Source organism: Sinocyclocheilus rhinocerous, unplaced genomic scaffold (assembly GCF_001515625.1).
Source record: "Sinocyclocheilus rhinocerous isolate Xijiao unplaced genomic scaffold, SAMN03320098_v1.1 scaffold186, whole genome shotgun sequence".
In the NCBI taxonomy this organism is placed as follows: Eukaryota; Metazoa; Chordata; class Actinopteri; order Cypriniformes; family Cyprinidae; genus Sinocyclocheilus; species Sinocyclocheilus rhinocerous.
The window spans coordinates 247,512-268,739 of NW_015662005.1; the positions used below are offsets into that span (position 1 = coordinate 247,512).

General features: G+C 38.9%; 1 protein-coding gene across 1 annotated transcript in view; it reads right to left on the bottom strand.

Moving 5' to 3' along the window:
- Positions 1-6,285: 6,285 nt before the first annotated feature.
- The window catches only part of LOC107727309 (zinc finger E-box-binding homeobox 1-like), a 59,999-nt gene continuing 45,056 nt past the window's right edge, over positions 6,286-21,228 (bottom strand). Inside the window, exons 3-8 of the mRNA XM_016537143.1 lie at positions 13,823-13,978; positions 12,139-12,341; positions 11,622-11,733; positions 9,497-11,193; positions 9,160-9,340; positions 6,286-8,104 (exon numbers count right to left, since the gene is read on the bottom strand). Of these exons, the coding sequence (XP_016392629.1) occupies positions 7,395-8,104; positions 9,160-9,340; positions 9,497-11,193; positions 11,622-11,733; positions 12,139-12,341; positions 13,823-13,978 (3,059 nt within the window). The 3' untranslated portion in view covers positions 6,286-7,394. The remainder of the gene's footprint in view (positions 8,105-9,159; positions 9,341-9,496; positions 11,194-11,621; positions 11,734-12,138; positions 12,342-13,822; positions 13,979-21,228) is intronic.

Consider the following 21,228-nt stretch of genomic DNA (forward strand, 5'->3'; position numbering starts at 1 on the left):
AGCCGTGTGGTGGGTCTCTTTTACAGGCTGATTAATCCTGTTCAGGCCCGTGGAGTGGTGTTAGACCCCGGCAGCAGCTTATTAGCATGTGTGCCTACTAGCAGAGCCCCCGCTACTCCTAAGGCTTAATAATATGTGTTTCTTCAACTAACGTCCTTATTAGTGCTACTAAGTGACGATCACACTTATAAATAGTGCTGTGTGCTTTTTAATTAAGGTCTATGAAATCATAGGCTTGATGCGCGAGCGTGTGTGCGCATGTGATAAATGAGGGGTGTTCGCGCTGGTGTTATGACTGCTGCTCCTGTGAGTTTACCTCACACTTACCCTAACAAGAACACACACACATACACACTCTTCACACTCTGCTCTTGATGATTTATGATCTGAGGTGCAGCAGCCTCTTTTACAGTGCAGCTTTGCTGAGAAGATAACACAGCAGCTCCAGAGATACAGGCCTGTAATGTTAAACATCAATTAGGTTGTTGCCTACTCATACATGCAGCATTTCCCTTTGGAATTTTTATCCTTAAACAGGACCGTACCCTTGACATTGAAGGGGACGTGACAGTGTTTATTCAACACAGTCCTGTCTCAAATGCATGCAGTTATTTAATCGCCTTCATGTTGTTTCAAAAAAAGGATATCACCAAAAAATGAACATTTTGTCATTTACTTACCCTCATGTTGTTTCAAACCAGTTTCTTCTGCTGAACACAAAAGAAGATATTTGAAGAATGTTGGTAACCAAACAGTTGACTTACTGTGAAAAAAAATCTATCTATCTATCTATCTATCTATCCATCTATCTATCCATCTATCCATCTATCTATAACATTTAAAAAAAAAAATCCATACTGTGGAAGTCAATGGCTACCAGCAACTGTTTTGGTTAAGAAAGAAACTGGAACAACTAACTAACCCTTTAAACAAAACCACAGTGGTTTTACATTTATATATATATATACACTGTATATAATGTTTATATTTTTCTTCTATAATTTTTGTTGTTGTAGCCTAGTAAATGTATTTTTAATAACTGTCTGTAAGGGCGAATATTTTCACAAATGCTAGCCTACAATGTTCTTTTGAAGTTTGAATGTGGGGAAAAAAAGAAAAATAAATAACCTAACGTGAAACACAAATACAACTTTTTAAAGATTGTCCTTTTGAAATCGAAAGCGACTGATCGGGGTTGTTACAATTTCTGAAATGACTCTGAAAATAAAAGTATCATAAAGTGTATTCCAAGTGTTGTGAAGCCATGCGATGGAGGAACGGACGATCTTCACATTCACCCTGTCTTCACGAAAGAAGAAGCGATGGCCGATTCCTGAAAGAATGCTTCTTTTGATTCAGTTCTTTTCAATGAACCTGTTTAACCGGTTTGCAAAGGCGGAGTAAAGTTTACGAATCGGACTGATTTGTTAAACTTAATGAATTGCAGTTTTTTTTTAGCTCACTGCAGGAGAAAAGAATACATTTATGTCTGATCGTCACACAAAGCTATCTGACTTTAGAAGACTTATAGCAAACAAATCACACGAACCACCTTCATAGTGAATTTGTGTCCTATTCAGTGTAATTTATTGGCCAAGAATATGTAAGACATTACAAATGTATGATTTTGTGTTCCATGAAATAAAAGTAATATGGAACTAAATCAGAGTGAGTAAATAATGAAACGTAGGCTTATGGGTAAATGATCCCTTTAACACCTTACAGACTAATTAAACCTCTATCTTAGCTCATACTAATACTTTGTACACTATTAGCCTGATTGTTCCTTAAGCTTCATACGTTTTTGTCAAACAAACACAGCGGCCATGAATTCATCCTGTTGTAATGTGGTAACGTGAACACTAGGGTGTAATGAAGATCATGTTTTAGCCCTTCCACAGACTTAATTCTTGCTGTCAGCTTATTTCTTTTTATTGCACATTATCCTTCTCCCAGAATCCACCTACACGTTCCCTTCCCTCCTTTTCTGCTCCTCTCCTCCAAAGCAGAGCTGGCAAGAGTTGCCAATGCTAAATAAATCAATTTTTTATGTTCCTTACAGCTCTCTTCTTCTCTCTTCCTCTCTCAAGTATGCTCTCGCAGTTCAGTTATGTTTAGAGGAGCTCTGGTGATTCATGCAGTTCAAGATATTCACCGTGCCCTATTTCTACCTCTCCCTCCTCCCCCCGCTCGTCTAATGAAGTTAGTGTGTAGCCTTTGCAGCGGAGAGAAGTAGATTAGAGCTGAGGTGATGAGGCAGAAGGGGAGCCTCAGTCCTCCTGTACTCAGGCCTGAGGAGGGACTGCTGGGGTCGGCCGGGATGAATTCCCTCTGCTCCTGAGGTGGAGATCTAATTGATTTTTGTACCCTGAGCCATCTGGCTTAAAGTGTGTTTCATTGTGTGTGTGTGTGTGTGTGTATTCACCTCTTGAACAGATCACCTCTTGAATCTGGTTTACGCTCACATTTGTTATTTAAAAGCACTGACTGCATGCTACTCTTTCAGTGGGGGATTCTAATTAAATTATTATGTGCTAGAGCATGTCTTTGACATCATCACCAAAAGTCATCTGTGCTACAGAGAAGAGACGACATCATCAGTATCTTCATTTCACCTGAGAATATGTTCAGCGAACACAGTAACCAAGGTGTCTCGTGCTGTTTTTCATTTTAAAATCAAAATGGTGGTGTTGAGGAGAGCAAAAATTTGCAAATTGAGGCAAAAAGCTGATATGGAGATGATATATCTTTTTGCTAACATTATGCTCAGTTTCTTCAGATATGGTTAGTGAGATCATGTTACAGCAGTGATGTTGTTTGTCTTCTCGTACAGTCTCCAAAGGAAGATGGTATTACAAATACTGTATATATCAGCAACATCAGCATGTTACTGTAATGGATATTTGTTATTTGTATCTGTCTAGTATAATATGCGTGTGTGTTTGTTTGTTAGCACATGTGGAGCCATGTTAATATTCAGCCCTGTGGCACAGTCTCACTGATGTATTCTCAGCTGGATCCGAATCAAATAGAAGGATCAGGTAAGGTTGAGTAAGGTTTTGCAGTCATTTGTACTATTTAAATAAACAGAAATGCAATTTCCACATGCAGCGAATGCCTAAGATGAAAATCAGGTGGACTGTTGCACAGGTGCAAATGATTAGAAGCTCATTCGAGAGTAAATGGAGGGGCACTGCCTTATATAAACATCAGAAACTTGTGGTCAGGTTTGGTCTTATAGCTGAGGAGTGTGGTTAAATCATGCTGAGATCAAAAGAGTTTGAAGAAGAAACTCTGCTGATGTTTGAGCAGCATTTTAAAATGACTTTCAAATGTTTGTCACTCCACTGTCCAAAAGAGAGAGAAAGAAAAAAAATCAGCTGGATATTTATCCAGCCAAACTGCACTGAAGTCACTAACCTCATGAAACACTACATGTGATGTCAAGATGGGAAAAGCCTCTCTTCTTATCAAGGTATGGAAGACTCTTACAGCATTTCAACTTTAGAGCGTTGCTAAGCAGTTGCTGAGTGTTTTTAGGGGCTGTGGATTACTGCTTATTGGTCAAAGAGCCCAAAAGGATCTTTTTAGTACTTTGCGAAGTCTCTGTACACGGCCCCTCCCTTTGGGTTTATTTATTTATTGGCAAGTTTTATCAAACAAACAAACAAATAAATAAATGCATAATTATTTATTTTCATTCACTGTAAAAAAAAAATCCGTACAATTTACGGTAAAAAACCGGCAGCTGTGGTTGCCGGAATTTTACCGTAAAAAATACGGTAGCAACGTTTTAGGTTTTACGGTTTTAACTTAAATTTACAGTTAAATACCGAAATTTCATTAACTGATATAATGTTAATATATCAACCTTATTGAAGTACTGAAATCTGTTTTGTACCTTTGTAATACACGGATAACCACCAAATGCAGGAGGTGATGAGAAAGTCACATGATGAACCAAAGCCCATCACAAGCAGCTTTTAAATAATACAGTTTTTCACTGTATAGAGTAGGGGAATTTATCGTTAACCATTCAACAGGTTTTTACTGTAGCATTTTTACAGTCTTTTACCATTAAATTCACAGTCATTTTTTACAGTGTTCTTTTTATCATAAGTCTTTGTGAGCTGCATTTTCAGTATCCATTGTGCAAATGGTGCTTTGATACTTATCACAGTTTAAAATTTGGGATTGGACTTTTTGGCAAATTTAACTTCACATTGGACCTTTGGACCATATTGGTTCATAATAAAACAGCTTATATACATACTTCCATAATCCATTCTGCCTATTGAGGGAATGCAGAGAAAAGCAAGCGATTTAATTTTGTTCTACATGATATGCAATAACCACCAGAAGCATTCATCTAATGATGACTCTAAATGTGAACTTCTGCTGTGCTTGTTCCACCTATAAAACTGTTTATTACAATCAAGTGTGCTGAAACAATCCAATCCAAGTAAAAAATATTGATGGGGAAAATCTCAGTGACTTTGTGAATGCAGCATTAATCCTCCTCATGCCTACACGAGGTGGAATCCAGCACTTGGCTAAATGAACATGATTTTTAAGTAAAGGGTTATGTTTTGAGCACAGATGTAGGCTATTTGTATTTGATTGTGCTATCCACTAAATTTCCCAGGGGATGTTCTGTTCTCTGCTTCCACTCTTGGCTTGTTTCTGTGCTGTTGTCCATCAACTTTCAGCTACTGCTGGAAACAGGGCTCTCGTTTCATTCTGTGCACACATTTCCAGCCTTAGGTGTGCTTTCCGGATTGTTCAGTGCTAAGTTGACATGGCACAAGGGTCATGAGAAAGCTACTCTGATTTTAAGTGTCCAGTTTGATAGACGTTCAGAAGACCTTTGCAGAAGTGAAGAGTGTGCTTCTAAAATTGCATTAAAACCGAAACATCCAGGTGCCACAGAGCTCAAGAATATTCTGCCTTCTGCTTTAACTAAATAATTTTAATTATTTTTATAATTAAATTTTAATTTTTTTATAATTATTAAGTTTGACATACAAACACAGTGAGTCTATTATGCATACAGCAGAGGGTTAATCATGCATCACATAATTTTCAGACTTCAGTCATATCATAGATTTATGTTTAGTTGCATTAATAATTCATGCTCTCCATCCAAAAAGCCACATGGCAACCTGATCCTAATCAATGGTTTTGGTTGGTGCTGAAGGATTGTATTCACAGTGAATGTCTCTGTATTTCCATCACAATGTGACTAAATTCATAAAAATCTCATCTTATGAAATGTATGCTTATAGGTCTTGTAAAAAATAATAATGTAATGGAAATATTCTAGAAAAGCTGTAAATGGTGAATTCTTGAAGTATTTTATTGTGAGATGGGGAGTCATTAAAAAAACCAATCAAACAAAAGGCTAGCACTGAAAAGGTTAAAACAGGGACATATAAAATACTTCGTTGCCTTGATGTAGACAAAGAGTTACAAATTGGCACAACCAAAAATAATAATAAAAAACAACACATTGATGATGTTTTGGCTTCATTAAAAGGGCAGCACAGTTTCATGGTGAAGGACAATCTTTTGATACAACAGCAAGGACTCATGCGTGTATATCATACAATTAGTTTTCAGTAGCTTCAAAAATAGAGTGGGGTAAGAGAAAATAACATGAAAGTGACGTGTAAAAGCTAACAGTTCTGATATACTTTAGGGGAGTTTTTTTTTTTTTTTTTTTTTTTTCAAACGATGCATTTTTAATGTATTGTATGGTTGTATTTTACATGTTTACGAGATTTGTCAAAATGCAAGAGTTCCTTCCCCAGCTTTGATTTCATTTATCTTCGAAATTATTCTTCATACTAAAATATATTATTGTATTAATACAAACTACAGTATTGTACACTACATTGTGTAATAAATAACCTTAAAGAAAATACAAAAATAAGACGCATAAATATAAAAGGTCTCTAAAAATGTGAAGTTATACTGATGAGGGATGGGAGGGGTAATACTGCCTTTACTGAAAAAAAACAAAACCCTTACACAATGTTCACTGAAACAAACAAACAACAAAAAAACTTCATTACAAACAAGACAAAATTAATACTGACAGGTAAAAAGGCTGACGAAAAGAAACGAAAAACACTAAAAGTGAATTCTTCATTGATCATATCTGCCTACATTTGTTACCTGAAGAAAAAGTGTCGTGCAGCTAAAGATAACAAGAGAAACAAGTGCACCAAATGGGAAAAATACTTCAAGGCTGAAAAAAAAGAGTTTATTTTTTCTCCTTTTTGCTCATTGATAGTCTTTCCTGAATTCTTGATGCAGTGTAGTCCTTACTGGATTGATCAAAAAAAGAGGCAGTCTTGTCCTTTAGTCAGGACTAGTGGTTCAGGTGCAGGGGTCCAAAATTTTGCTACCAAAATCAAAGACATGAGCCCCACGCGAGTGTGCTGCTCAGCGGCGGCATCATAGCAACGGCACAGCACTGTTCAATGGCACTTCCAACATGCATGTTTTTGCATAAAGGTGGATGATGGGTGGGGAAGGGACTGATGGCGATCACCTGGAACATGATGAAGACTGTCTAAAACCAGCTGTCCGGGATTACTAAGGTTTTTCTTTGATGTCATGGCTTTTTGGGATTCATTAAAGCCCTCCCACCATAACCACATCAATCTTTTAGCATTTAAGGCTCACAGTCCTTCTTGAAATGAGACGACAGACAGATGTTGTGCTAGCGAGCACTAGCGTGGCTTAGGAAATATTGTCTGGGGCGCTAATACTGGAAGGTAGACATTAAACAACACAAGGCCCACATAGGTGTTCCATAGGTAAACTGGGAATATGGTAGTGCACAGGATACTTTTTTTTTTTTCCTTCAAATGCAAGAAAATACTGAGTTTCGTTCATTGGCAATAAAAACGTATAGAAATCTCTCTCTCCCAACTGTACAGTTTTTGAGGGTAAACCGAGAGTGACAAAAAATTAGTAATACTGATGAAAGAAATTGACCCAAGGCGTTTTAGTAATAAAACTATTAGCCAAAACGTGTTTAGCTTTCAGTTTGTAAATGAGTCATTTTTCTTTTTTTTGTTTTTGTTTTTCATTAAACTTTGCATTTATACAAACCATACTCAAACACTGAAAATTGTCTTTATGTGGAAAAAGTAACTATTTCGTATTTATCAGGCACACCTGGGGGTTTATACACAGTAGTGGGTTTAAATGCAGCGTAAGAGCAGTCACGCTCTCTTCCTCATCTCATTCTCGACAGTCAGTTCTCAGGAAGAGAGAGAAACATCTGCGGAGAGAGAACATCTTTTTTGTTCCTTCAAATTAGTAACTTTGTAAAACAATGTCGTAAGGAATAAGGGTCGTAAAAACACAGTTGTGGCTTCTCTTCACTTCACGTCTCTATTCATAGTGGCTGTGTTTTCTTCATTTTCAATCCTTTTCTTATCGTCCGCTGGGTTCTCTCTTTCTGTTGTGTCCTTCATGTGTTCAAGAGTTCCTGTGTCCATGCCCTCCTGCGCCGATCGCTCCTCCTCTCCGTTTTCGTCTTCACATTCATCCTGCATTACTACGACTTTCAGTGTCTGTCCGTCATTTTCCTCACTCTCACCTTCCTCGTCACCATCTTCTTGTTCCGCCCCTTCCATCCTCTCTCCTTCCTGGTCTTCATCTGCTCCCTGGTCGTCTTCATCTCCCTCCTCTCCAATCTTGACCACCTGAATCTCATCCTCGTCCACTAAGCTCCCCGAGCCCATCTCGTCATCCTCCTCACTCTCATCCTCTCTGGTACTACTCCCCCGCTCATCTGAATCCAGGTGGGAAGGGGGTGAGGTCGCTGTGCTGCCCGTCCGGGGTTGCTCCTCGCCAGGATTGTCCTCTTCCTCGACTCCCTGGCCTAGCCCTTGGCCTTGAGCCTCTTTCTTACAGTAGGAGTATCGGTGGTTCATATGCTGCGAGTAGGAGCCAGAGTGGGAGAAGCGTTTGCCGCACTTGTCGCACTGGTACGGCTTTTCTCCGGAGTGCAGGCGCAGGTGTTCTATTAGGTGGTGCTTGTGTTTGAAGGCCTTGCTACAGATCCCACATTCATGAGGCCTCTTTCCTGCAAGAGAAGAAGTTGGACTTTTTTTGTATTTATCTTGGAGTACTTATCTCACTACCAGAATATACAGAGACATCCAATCATTTCTGAGCTTTTTTTTTCCTGCGCAATTGGGAGTTTCAGGTGAGGGTGAAAAAGTTGCCCATGTGGAAGTTGGTCATGCAAATTCATCATGGTGGTGACCAACAGAACACTAACTGCGCTAATGTGAACGCACCTTTTAAGGTGTTAAAAATCATGTCGCATCCACTGATTGCATCCACAGTTTAGGATAAATGCAGCTGATCGACACAATTACGCCACAGTATGATATATTAAATGGACTCCTTTTCATCAATTATATGCATGCTTTAAATAAGCTCAACTTATAAAGGGTCTCAACCACAAAAAAAAAAAAACATTCTTGTAATCTCTACAGAAAATCCCCCCACACCCAGCGTTCAACCCTGGATCTTTAAGGCATTAAGAATTGCTCTACATGTTATGTAGCCTGGACAATAAGACCAAACAATGAATCAAAACAAGCTGTGGTGCACAAGACAGGCCAGTTCCACTAAGTTATAAACTGTGGCTTCAGACAAAAAAAAAAAAGAGAGAGAAAAGACAGCACAATTTGTGGTTCAAGGCGCTGTGATGTCATTTGGATGAGTGCTGCTCATTTTTTGGCCAGGTATCTTAACAGTGAGAGGTGACCGGCTCTTGGCTTCACTAACTTCTCATGTTTTTAAAGCAAAAGAGGGAGGACGAGTGTAAATTACTAACAGAGAACTGATGCAACAGCCTGGGTTCGGTGTGAGAAGGTAATGTATTTGGCCAGCGGATGAGGGAAAATAAGTCACCGCACCCTCCAGCACGTGTAATTTAACAGTGGTTGGAACTTGAAATTCAGTTATGTTCCCTGTGTAATAGGTAAAATTACTGCAATACAATGTATTCTGTCATAAGTTCCCCTTCAATATCATTTCAAATCATATTTCTATGAATGCCCAGTCATTTACATATGAAACTGCTTTCCTTACGTCTACTTTTTTTCCCCTTGTGTGTGAGAATCCCACCTGTGTGTTCGTATTTATGGCGGAGCAGTGAGCTGCTCTTCTGGAAGATTTTGTCACACAGGTCACAGGCGTAGAGCCCACTCTCCGTCCTTTTCATCTTCTTCCTCGTTGGCCCCGAGTCGGAGTCTGTCTGTTCTTCCAATGTTGAAGTGACCTCTGACCCCATTTCCTGTTTCTCCTCCTACATTGTGAGAAAAAGCAGATCACTGTGATTTGAAATAATACAACCAGGGTAGATCTGTATGCACATACCCAGCTGAAATATACACATTTAAATGTTTGTTTGAGGCTAACGTTGTGGACTCATGCTAACATGCAGTGAGTGTGGGGCCCTCACCTTGATGCCGTTGACGTGTATAACGTTCTTTTGTGGTGTGTCATTCCCTGCTGGGCTGGAGGATGTAGTGGTGTAACTGTAAGTCAGCTGCGGGATCAGGATGGTCTGTTTAGTGGTGGTAAGTGCACGAAGACATTGCGCTTGTCCCTGGTCAGTGATAGCCACTAGGGTGGGCAGTTGAGTGGTCACGATGTTTATGGGATTGGCACTTGGTTGGCTGGCATATATGGCAGCATTGGTGCTTGCATTGCTGAGCAGTTCCTTCTTTGTGCAAGTCAAATTCAGTGGCTCCTCTTGAGCCGAGTAAACAGTGTTTACGTGACCGCTAGCCCCAGCAGCTGTAGCAGCAGATTTTGGTAGCGACAGATCGAGAGGTCCTTCGCCTTCCTCAAGAGTCCTGGCTGGGACAGGACCGTCGGCCGATAGGTTTAATGGTGAAGGGGATGTAGGGACACTCTCGATCCCATTCTCCCCAGCTGCTATACCTTCAGCTGGGCTACAGCATTCCCTCTCTCCTTGCTCCTCTGAGTTCATTTGCTTATCCGGCTCTGGTCTGGGTGATTCACTTCTAGTCCCATCCAAATCCCCAGGAGTGGTCTGCTCATCCTCAGCCAGGGGTGAGGAGGGATCTACAGAGATCTGTCCCAACTGCATCTTCTCAAACCACTTCTTCACCACCTCTGCTGGAAGACTGACAGACTCTGATATCTTTGCCAGCTCCTCCTTGGTGGGCTCGTTGTTTAAGGCAAAGTAAGCCTTGAGCAAGGAGAGAAGGTTCTTCAGGGGAGGCTGACCAGGACACAGTCCTTCCTCCAAGTCTATCTTCCCCTCAAGATTTTTCCCGTTTACCCTATGTCCATCTTTACCACAGTGCTTAAGTGCTGGGTCATTGTGTAAAGTATTTTTCTTGTCCACAGTGATGGTGGTTTTGTCCCTATTTGTCTTGACCGTCAGGTCCTCTGGCAGCTTCTGAGCCTTGCAGGCTTCTGTGTTCAACCCCAAAGGTTCCTTCTTTGGACTTTGAAAGAGTGCTTGGGCCTGTGAAGGGTCCAGACTGTAATTGATGTAGATCTTAGCACTGCCATCCTGATCTAAGATGGGAAGACTAATGGCCTGTATGACTTGCTGGGGTGCTTGGGCAATTCCCACCCCTCCTGCTCCAACGATTCCTGTCCCTGCTTGCTGCCCCTTAGCTTGCGTGCTTTCCAGCACTTGCCTGATGACGTTCCCATCCACTGCCACCTTCAGCACGTTCTGTAAGTCCCCCAGGTTGATGCTGATTGGGGATACTAGACCCATCGTTGGGAGCACAACAGCCTGTACAGCACCCTGAAGAGGGGCTGCCGCCCCACCCTGGAACATGCCATTTATGCCTCTAGCAGATGGGGCCACCACCACCACAGGCTTGTACTCGTAGTCCAGTGGCTCAGACTTGATCTGTGTCAAGGGAAGCTGTTCCTGAAGGGGTTTGCTATTGTCCAGTTTGTCTCTGACTTGGACCCCTGCCGTGGGGGAAGAGGTTGGCAGGGATGGGGAAGAGCACTGCGGGGTCTTAGCAGCCCCGGTGGCGGGAGAAGTTCGCGGCCGCCCGTTTACTGAGATGAGGCCAATGCACTTCTTACTGCTGATGTGGGAACTGTAGGAGCCGGAATGAGAGAAACGCTTCTTGCAGTTGGAGCACTCATAAGGCTTTTCTCCTACACAACACACACAAAAAAGACATGAGGAAAACGACAATTCACATATTGCTTTTACTGTTGAGGACACATTATGTGTTTCAGATCTGTAATGATCAAAAGACTGGATGGTAAATCTCTTCAAGTAAATTAAATAGATACTTAAGCGGTGGTCTTCAAAAGAAACTACAACACAAAGGATTTGTATTTTTTTCAAACTGTAAAGGCTATAAGAACAGTGTGCAGTGTTTAAAGGACAAACTCTCTTAGGAAGCCTTTGACAGTAAGTACTGTAAGTACTTTGAAGTACTTGAATGCTGAATTGCCCTACAAATTTGTACAAAGTGAACAAATGCACACACATATGCATGCTTGCAAACACACACACACACACACACACACACACACTGCAACCTACACTACTCTAGCATATTTCAAGCAGTCCTCACCACTGTGGATGCGCAGGTGTTCTTTCAGGTGGTGTTTGTACTTGAAGGCTTTGCCACATTCAGTGCATTTAAACTTTCGATTCCCTCCTCCACCTGACTGAGTAACATGCCGCTAAAAACGTAAGAGAGAGTGTGTTATAATCGGATGAACAATACTGCTGTCATTTATCTTTAAGTGTAAAATCTCATAAAAAGTGTGCTTGATTTTTAACCATATGCCCTTTATATCATATATAATAACAACATTTATATTTACAATTGACAGCTTTTAGTACTTTCCTGTAGGTATTGCATGAGTGATTTAAGCCTTGTGCATTACTAATGTGTTAAATGCAACCATTTTGAGTCTCATTTTAAATATTTGCCTTTCACTTCAATACACAATATTCTAAAATTGTAACCTTTCTCCCCCAGTTGGCCCCTAGAAACCATTTTGATCATTTTACATTTAACCCGGTTAATCAAAATGTCATTAAATCAAACTTCTTACAAACATTACAGAATAAGGACAGAATACCTGTTCTCGGCCAGCTTTGTGCGCGGTCATGTGTCTGTCAAGCTGTGTTCGATAGGCAAAGGTGTAGCTGCAGAGAGAGCAGCTGAAGTTGTCCTCGCTCTTCTCGTGTCTGTATTTAATGTGCTCCTTCAGTGAGGTGTAACGCTTGTAGCCACGAGAGCAATAGGGACAGGTGAGGAGCTGAGAAAATGAGTCTGGCGTGCCTGAAAGTGAGAGAAGAGCGTATATTACATTTTCATTTTTGGTGACTCCCTCTTTTATCTCTCTGTCCTTTATTTCCTCAAAAGCATATATTTGAAACATGAAAAAAATCTTATCTATCAGTAGTTGTAAATGTATGCAAATTTGCATGCAATAATTTACTATGTTGTTCAAATATATCTGAAGAGGTGTGCAAGTAGACTAATGTACTGTAAATCAAGGGAATGCAACTGCATGGATTTCTGGCATAGAAGATTATCTGTGAAGTGTGTGTGTGTGTGCGCATGCAGACATGGATCAATGCACTGGCAAATGAGAATATGAGAGTTAGGCAAGATCTTTAATGTGTGACACTTCCCATCCTGAAATATCTCCAGCATGAAGAGCTGAAGAACAGCAGCCAACATAAAAAGAACAAGGATTGGCAGCTGGGTAATCAAAGAAAACCACGGCAACAAGACAAATAATTACATGGCTGAACAATGGATTTCATAAATAAAAGAAACAACATGCTGGTGAAGCCCGTTACAAAAGCAACGTGAATAACAGGCCAGAGAAGTTTTGACAGTGCATATTAACAAAATAATAAAGCCACGGTTGACACATCAAGCACATCATACACACGTCATAATTTAATACATTTAATTTAAATGCCATTATAGTGCATACAAATTAAGATACACTATTGTCATATTTCTCAAACCAAATGTCTAAATGTAAGGAAACATTTATCTATCTTATATAACACAAATATATCTTGATCAAAATTTTCAAATGTCAAGTGGAAAATGAGCAGGAAATACCTGGACAGGTTTCTGACCAGCTCTCACACAGGTAACATATTACCTGTTAACAGGTAACATATTAACCTTCTCTCTCTGGTCAGGTGAAATGTTCTCTCGCTAGCACAGCAACAGGGACGTGAGAAAGTAGCTCATGTATGGGAGATTTGCACAGGTGTTGCAGATGTAACAGAAATCGTTTAACAGCCATTAGTGGTCAAGGAGAAGTGTGGCTGTTGTGTCTGTCTCCATATGCGAGATTCGAATGGCATGTGCATACAGCTGCAGGAAAAAGTATGTGAACCATCGTGTCTTCTGCATAAATTTCTCCAAAAAAACTAAAATACACTAATTACCAATGAGCAAGATGAAATGTTGAATTTGCTATTCAGAAGAAGCATTGTCTGATGTTAACTGAGACTTGTTATAGCACTTGTATATCATTGCTCTTTTGTTGATTTTGATTGCTTCCATTGTCCTTATTTGTAAGTCGCTTTGGATAAAAGCGTCTGCTAAATGTAAATGTAACTATGCTTTTTAAAAAAAAAAAAAAACTTTCAACGCTTAAGATTTGTTGACACAGGAATCCATAGCAATCCCAAGGGTTCACATACTCACTCTTGCAACTGTATTTATATTCATCTTGTGTGATGTTACCCGGTGAAGTGTTTACGATGTGTGTGTGTGATGCGTGCGTGTACCATTTTCATCATGTCCGCTGGTTTCTGGCGTGCCCTGTCGCGGTTCGTCTTCTGGAGCCTCCGGGAAGATGACGGCCGTGTCTCCTTGCTGGAGCATCTCCTCAACCAAAGCATCTCTGCTCCTCTCATCCTCATCTGACACACACTCCTCTTTCACTGCAACACACACAAATACACACTTACACTGATGCGCACGCTGTGTCTGTGGACAGAATATCAGTCATATGATACGGCCCAATGCACGATAAAAATATGAAGGATGAGTAATTTGAATGAGAGCGAATAACAGCCAAAATACTTAGTTGTGACTCACTATTAAACAGTACATTAGCTAAATACTCAGTGGATTTTGAGTGGGTATAAGCTTTAGATACATAGCTTCACGTATGTGGGTATGTACACCCACAGAAACACATATTAGTCCTGGATTGCACATTTACCTATTAAAAGCAAATGAAAAAGTAATGACTCTGGTGCAGCTAATTCAATTTTGGGCTTAATGCACAATCTGAGCTCAACGTCCCCATTAAACGAGCTTCTTTAATTTGAGAAATGTACTCTCATTCTCTTTTGCTCACAAACGAAAGATTGGCTGAACTAAAGATTGCAAATGAACAAGCAAAGGCTTCGGGAGAAACGGAGCCCTCGGGCGGCAGACTGTGCCTTAGCAATGCGCTCTCTCATGCGTATGCTGAAAATGAGTCCGCAATGTCAGCAATTACAACTAATGGCATTTGCTAGCGAGTCAAAACAACATTCGGAAACACCTGAGGACATTTGTGCATTTGTGTGTCGGAACGATTTAAGAGATCCTGCAATATGTGAGGACAAAAACAAAATGAAGAGGTGTTTTTGGTTTGTTTGTTTTTGTTTATGTCAGTGTTCTTTTGCTCGTTCTCGCTCTCTTTCTCAGCAGCTCTTTTTGTAGTGCACTCAACCCTTGTCAGCAGTGATGTCTCCATAAGGGACACTGATTCACACCGACACTGTTTATTTGTCTGACATGTAGGTTTTTCTCACCACAGTATAGACAGATGTCCTTGGTTCTATACAAAGATGACACATATCCTGTCATCAGTGTTATTTTATTTATTTATTTTTCTTATCATTATTTATTCTTTTTTTTTTGTTTTACCTTTTTTTTCACTTTTGTCTTTAAAATGTATATTTAATTGTCAATAGTTATTATAATTATTAGCTATTATTGAATACAAATTCATTATTTATTATTAATTAACATTTTATTTTTATCATTTGCGTTATTTTAAATTTATTAATAAACATATATTAATTATTTATAAATGTATTTAATATTTTATTTTAGTCCATTGTACTCTGATTGAAATGGCATGACTTTAGTTTATGATTATGTCCATAAATAGAAAAATTTATTAATTCATTACATGCATCCAACATTTAACATTAATCAAGATTAACAAAATACAACATTTTAATGTATTTTTAATATCTTGCAGTGTTATAGTTATCTTGTCGTATTTTAGTTATTTTTTTTCATTATGATAAAATTATTATATGTTGATTAAATCTGGTCAACAAACATTTTTGTCAGTAATTTTGCTGACCAGAGTAACACTGCCTATCATGCAAGCAGGTACAAGAATAAGAGTAACAGAAGACTAATTTTACAGATTCATTTACATATTCATTTAAACTACGCTCTTGCCATTTACAGACAGAAAAAAACATGACCTCAACTTCACTAAAATGACCGGATATCATGATCTCCAGTGATTTAAATGGCAAATGTTTCAGTAGGTCCCTCCCAAACGTTCTTGAGAGGTTTAAATTATGTTGAAATCTGGGTGTGAGATGTTCCGCTAGTGAAGAAACAGATGATTACCAGAGCTCTTGTGCTGCACTATACAGCCATTACAGCTGTACCAAACACGCTGTTGTCATGACATCACAACACAACTGTAGCTGTGACAATCTCACATTATAAGTGGGCCAGAGATAGAGACATGAATGTTAGTGGGGCTGGATGAGAGTGTCTCCTTCCTCATTCTACACTCAGATCTACACTACAGCGTTTCCAAGAAACGTTCACAAACTAGGCTCAACACTTTATTACGCCTCATTATCAAAGTCCCGTGACATCTTGTGAGGAACAATATCCACTCAGGCCTTACAATAAAAACTGTTGACAGAGGCAGACAGATTGTCTTGTGATTGTACAACAAACTAAAACTTTCTTTGAAGAGAATTAATTAAGATAGCCTACTTGTTGTAGTTAAGTAGCTAACACGTGTACATAAATGTATATGATCATATATGGCATCCTGACCTTGTTAAACACATTAAGGGTGAAGGTCAGATAAAGTGCAAGAGTGTTCTGTGACGGGCTTGGTTTGATTTGAGGATGACGCACTAGTTAGCATGTTAGAGCTGGGTCACATGAGTGTAAAGCTCAGGCAGTTCACAGATTTACTTTAACTCGGATGATTAAGTAGAGAAAATGAAGACATATGTACATAAAATCTTGTGAGGTACTGTAAGCATAGTTCCACTATCCATTAAACCCACTAACAAAACGGTTACGGTTGACTATGGCATTCTCACTGAGGCTGAATGTGGCCCAAATCTGATTTTCTGCTCAAATCTGATTTTTCTGTGAGGTTGCTGACATGACCCTTTAAATCTAGCCTGTATCAGATACTGTTTTGAACAGACAACACTCTTAAACTGATTTTTTGCTTATTCCGTAAAACACCCTGGCATGTCCAACAGAAGTAAATAGGTGGAGGCAATGCTACAATTCTACACTGAATAATGATAAAGGAAAAGAGATCAAAGTGATTCAAGAATTGTAATTCTTACATTTTTATCTCTTTGCCCTTATAATTAATCAATGTGCACAATAATGAGTGTGAGACTATTTATAATATTACAGTAATGAGAATTAAAAGTTTAATTATCATTAAGGTTATATATGCATACAGATGTATTCATAAGTTTGGTGTCAGTAAGTTAATTTTATTCAGCAATGATGCATTAAAATGATCAAAAGTAAATTCATTTATAATGTCACAAATATTTCCATTTAAAATAAACGCTGTTCTTTTAAATTTTCTATTGGAAAATTTGAAAAGAAATGGTTTCCACAAAAATCTCAATCAGCACAACCGTTTTCAACATTGATTTTAATAAGAAATGTTTCTTGAGTGCCAAATCAGCATATTAGAATGATTTCTGAAGTATCATGTGACACTGAAGACTGGAGTACTGGCTGAAAAGTTTTTATATTCATATTATATTTCATAATATTTATCTTTTACTGCATTTAAAATTTTTTTTTTTTTCCAGAATTTATCTTACGGACCCCAAACACTGGGGGTAGAATGTTAACTGAACATCTCTTTATGAGATTCACATGATTCTGATTCTTCTGTGCCTCACAGCATAGACCAGGCATATTCAAATGGCAGACCGCAGTCCGGGTCCAGACACAGGCTTGGATCCAACCGGACCATATTTTACCACCATTTTTCTAGATAAAGTGAGCAGCGAGTCAAAACAATGGAGCAGTTCACACCACGAGCGCTCAGGGTCGTTTATTGTAACAATCTATCGCCATTATATTCTCTAATATCTTTATCTAGATTCTAGATCCAAATGCGGTTCATGCAAGCCCTTCCCGTGCGCATTGCTTCTCTATAAAGACGCTAAAGCACCATTAAGAGCTGCCGATGACGTGGTTATTTTAACAACAGTAGCAGAAACATGGTGAGTGGCAAAATACATCGATACTTTTGCTAAAACACTGCAGAAAACAACTGCAAACCCTGCAAATATATCTGATCATTCAAACCAGGTTTGTGATAAGACAATTCCATCTACATTTAGCATTAATCAGCATGTTAAGAGCATTTTAAAATAAACTTATTTTAAAATGGCAAACTTTGAAATGACGAGTTAACTTTGTTTTCTGTGTATGACAAGAGCATTTTGATTATGTACATGTACACGTTTGTTTATTTTAGTAGATACTTATTTTAAGCAAAATATAAAAATGGTTCAAGAGAAAAACTCTGTCACATGGCCTTCTGCCTTACATGCATCTAAATGTAAAAATAATAATTGCTTGATAAAACATCTGATCTTATCTTTTAATATTCATATTTTATTGAGGTCAGGTCAACTGATGAAATATTTTAATAAATTTTTTCATTAAAAAAAAAAAATCTCAGATGCCCGTGCCCTTTGGCTCTGAGGAACCAATATCTTCATTTTTGATTATTACCTTGACTGTTTAGGTTTTTTCTTTCTCTTTTACAAAGCACTACTGGCGCCCAGATGGAAATTTCTCTCTCTCACTGATGATATTCTTAGCATTACATGACTTGTCAAGCTGATTGGTTCATGTTGCATTCGCAGCCAATGAGCTTGTTGCTTTACATTTAAATGGCTGATTAGCTTTCCTCTGAGTTCCTCTGAAACCCTCCACCTTCCCCAGCTCCACCTGTACAGATCTGCTACGGGTTATTTTATATGCTATTTGTGCAGCAGCAGTATGTCTTAAATACGCACAGCACCATATCGGCTTATGTATTGGCATTAGTAAGTTCCTGTACTTGCTTGCAGCAGCGATAATCTACAAAGACAGCAATAACCAACAACAGCAGCAATTCAGCAGCAGCGTAGCAGATCTATTCCACCAAGACCAAATACATTAACATTGTCATATCCATTACCATGCTAAAATCTTCCTAGAGTTCTCATGATAGATATATATATATATATAATATTGTCCGGACCTCCGCTGGGAAGGAAATATAGAGACTGGACCTCTTGAAACTTTAATTGAATACCCCTGGTATAAACCATCAGCCAGCACTACATTTCCCAGAATTCACCAGCTTCACTTTTCCTGATTAAAGTTCTGGTGAGATTTCCATTAGGAGTCAGGCACTTACAGCACTTTCCCCAGTGACCAATTACTCCATCACCATATGCTCATGCACTTTAAAGAAGACATGAACTGCATTTTTTATTTTTTATTTTATAATGTTCTCTGAGGTTCACATATAACATAATAACTTAGAAGTAATAGGCAATTTTCTATCCTGTTTTTGAGCCTCTCTGCAGAACAGTCGGTTTTTATAAGCGGGGCACATTCAAGACTTGCAAGTAAACGCCCACTGCTATGATTGGCTAACAGTTTTGCTTATCAAAACCTAAGAGTCAAATATAGAATATAATCTCCCTAAAAGTAAAAAATGAGGTAAGCCCATCTGCCATATTTCTTGTTCCATTATGCTAGGTGCCTCTGCTCACCACATTACGTAAATGGCTTATTCCTAATGCCTGTTCAAGAAACGTGTGGTTAAATTACAGGGAAATAGAGTGGCATGACATATTGAATTGGCTATGCAGCATCACTATCCATACCACAGTAATCATGTATTGGTTTATAGAATATTTACCCCATTAATGACTGTAAGAGGAGCGTTTTCATCTCAGAGAACATGTGAGCTGACAGTGAGCGAGCGGCCAGTCATCTGATCGTGAAGAAAGAAGCGTAGAAAAATAGCTTGGATGGAGGGAAAGTAAAAGCAGAGGTTGAGGTTGAGGGGCGCACAAGAATTGTAGCCTTAAAACAAACACAGACAGAGAGACCACAGAGAGACAGCCATACGGTCTCTAAGCGAGGTGGTACTCTAAAACAGAGATCGTTGCCAAGATAAAAAGAAAGAAAAAAGAAAATAATGAAAGGTGTGGGGTAGCCCGAAATGGAGAGTGAGAGTTGGACTGATAGCGCTGAACCATTATGGCTAGTGGCTGCTTTACAGCCCTGAGCTCTATGAATGATGGGAAGCTTAGGCAGAGAAGTGTATATAACTCAAACACGACATCTGAGAACAGAGAACAATGCACATTACATCTCGGCAGACCAATTTCTCTATGTGACACACCTCGTAATGGCTCGTATATATGGGCCTCTTGCTGCAACCGAGCCTTTGGCAATGGAGAGGGAAAAGCTACGAAATCAAGAAGAAAAGGTGCAACAGGTGCTTGGATCCTGTGGTGTAACATGTTAAAAGGAAGAATTCTGGGAAAACATTAGAGACTCACAACAACAATTCATTCAAAGCTACAACAAAGAAGCAACAGGCAGACAAAGAAAGACTACAAAGAGATGAAGGTGGTATGGAGTTAAAAAAGAAGTGTTCGAGAGAGAAAGAGAGAGCGTGTATGTAGTCCCTCTCTCTTAACTCTGGTTTCTGTGAAGTGTTTAATGTTTGGAGAGCTCTGCCAAAAACAATGACTTTCTTCTTCACTGAAGCTCCGTCCTGCAGAGAACTGACAGAGAAGCCGAGAGAGAGGAATGAATGAATGAATGAATGAATACTGGCAGAAATTAAAATGACAGAGGACTATGAATTTCTGGGGCGAACCTTGAAATACAGAGTGGAGAGAGTAGAAAATGTACCGAATGAAAAAACTGAACAAGGAGCTGCAGTGCAAGCAGTTGCCGTGGTTATAGTGGCGGTATATTACCTGCCATGATGCCTGCGTCCCGCAACACTAAGCTTAATGCACAATAGCACCCTGGTAGCTCACACACAACAGACTTTGTGTTCACCTCTTCCAGCATTAACAATCCCCACACTGCAGGCAATATATATTAGCCCAGGAACAGGAGAAATGCCTTTCGTCGAAAGCAAAAGAGCTCTATTGTATCCCAGTCACCCTTTATCAAGGCTTATTATCCAGATGGAGCCAATATTTTACCATCACAATAAAAAACTAAGTCTGCATTTTCTGAAGGAAATACCTGTGCTTGAAAGGCAGCAAAGGAATGGTGTTGAATCATCTCAATTAGTGTCTGTAAGAGAGATTACGCTTCACGTTCCCTTAAAATAACATAAAACCTCCAAGTGTTATAGTGTTGATGATGGTTGACTAGTCAATTTGTAAAGTCAACTAGTTTATCGACACAATTCCTACACTTCTTGAATACCCATGTTTGACTTTTTGCTTATTTAGAACTTTGGAGATTTATTTATTTATTTTTTTGGTTAGTTATTTTTTTTAAATTTCTTTTAATTTACAGGTTTTCCACAAGTTTGAGAACGCTGCATTTAGATTTTTTTTCTTTTACTTAATTTATTTTATTTTTGCACTACTGTTCAAAAGTTTGAAGTCGGTAAGAATTTTAAATGTTTTTGAAAGAAATCTTTTATGCTCACCAATGCTCCATTTATTTGATCAAGATACAATGAAAACAATAATATGTAATATTATTACAACTTAAAATAACTTATTTCCTGACTCTTTTTAACTCTGTTTGTTTTAATATTTTTTAAAATATAATTTATTCCTGTGATGACAAAGCTGAATTTCCAGCAGTTCAGTATTCAGAGTCCCATGATACTTCAGAAATC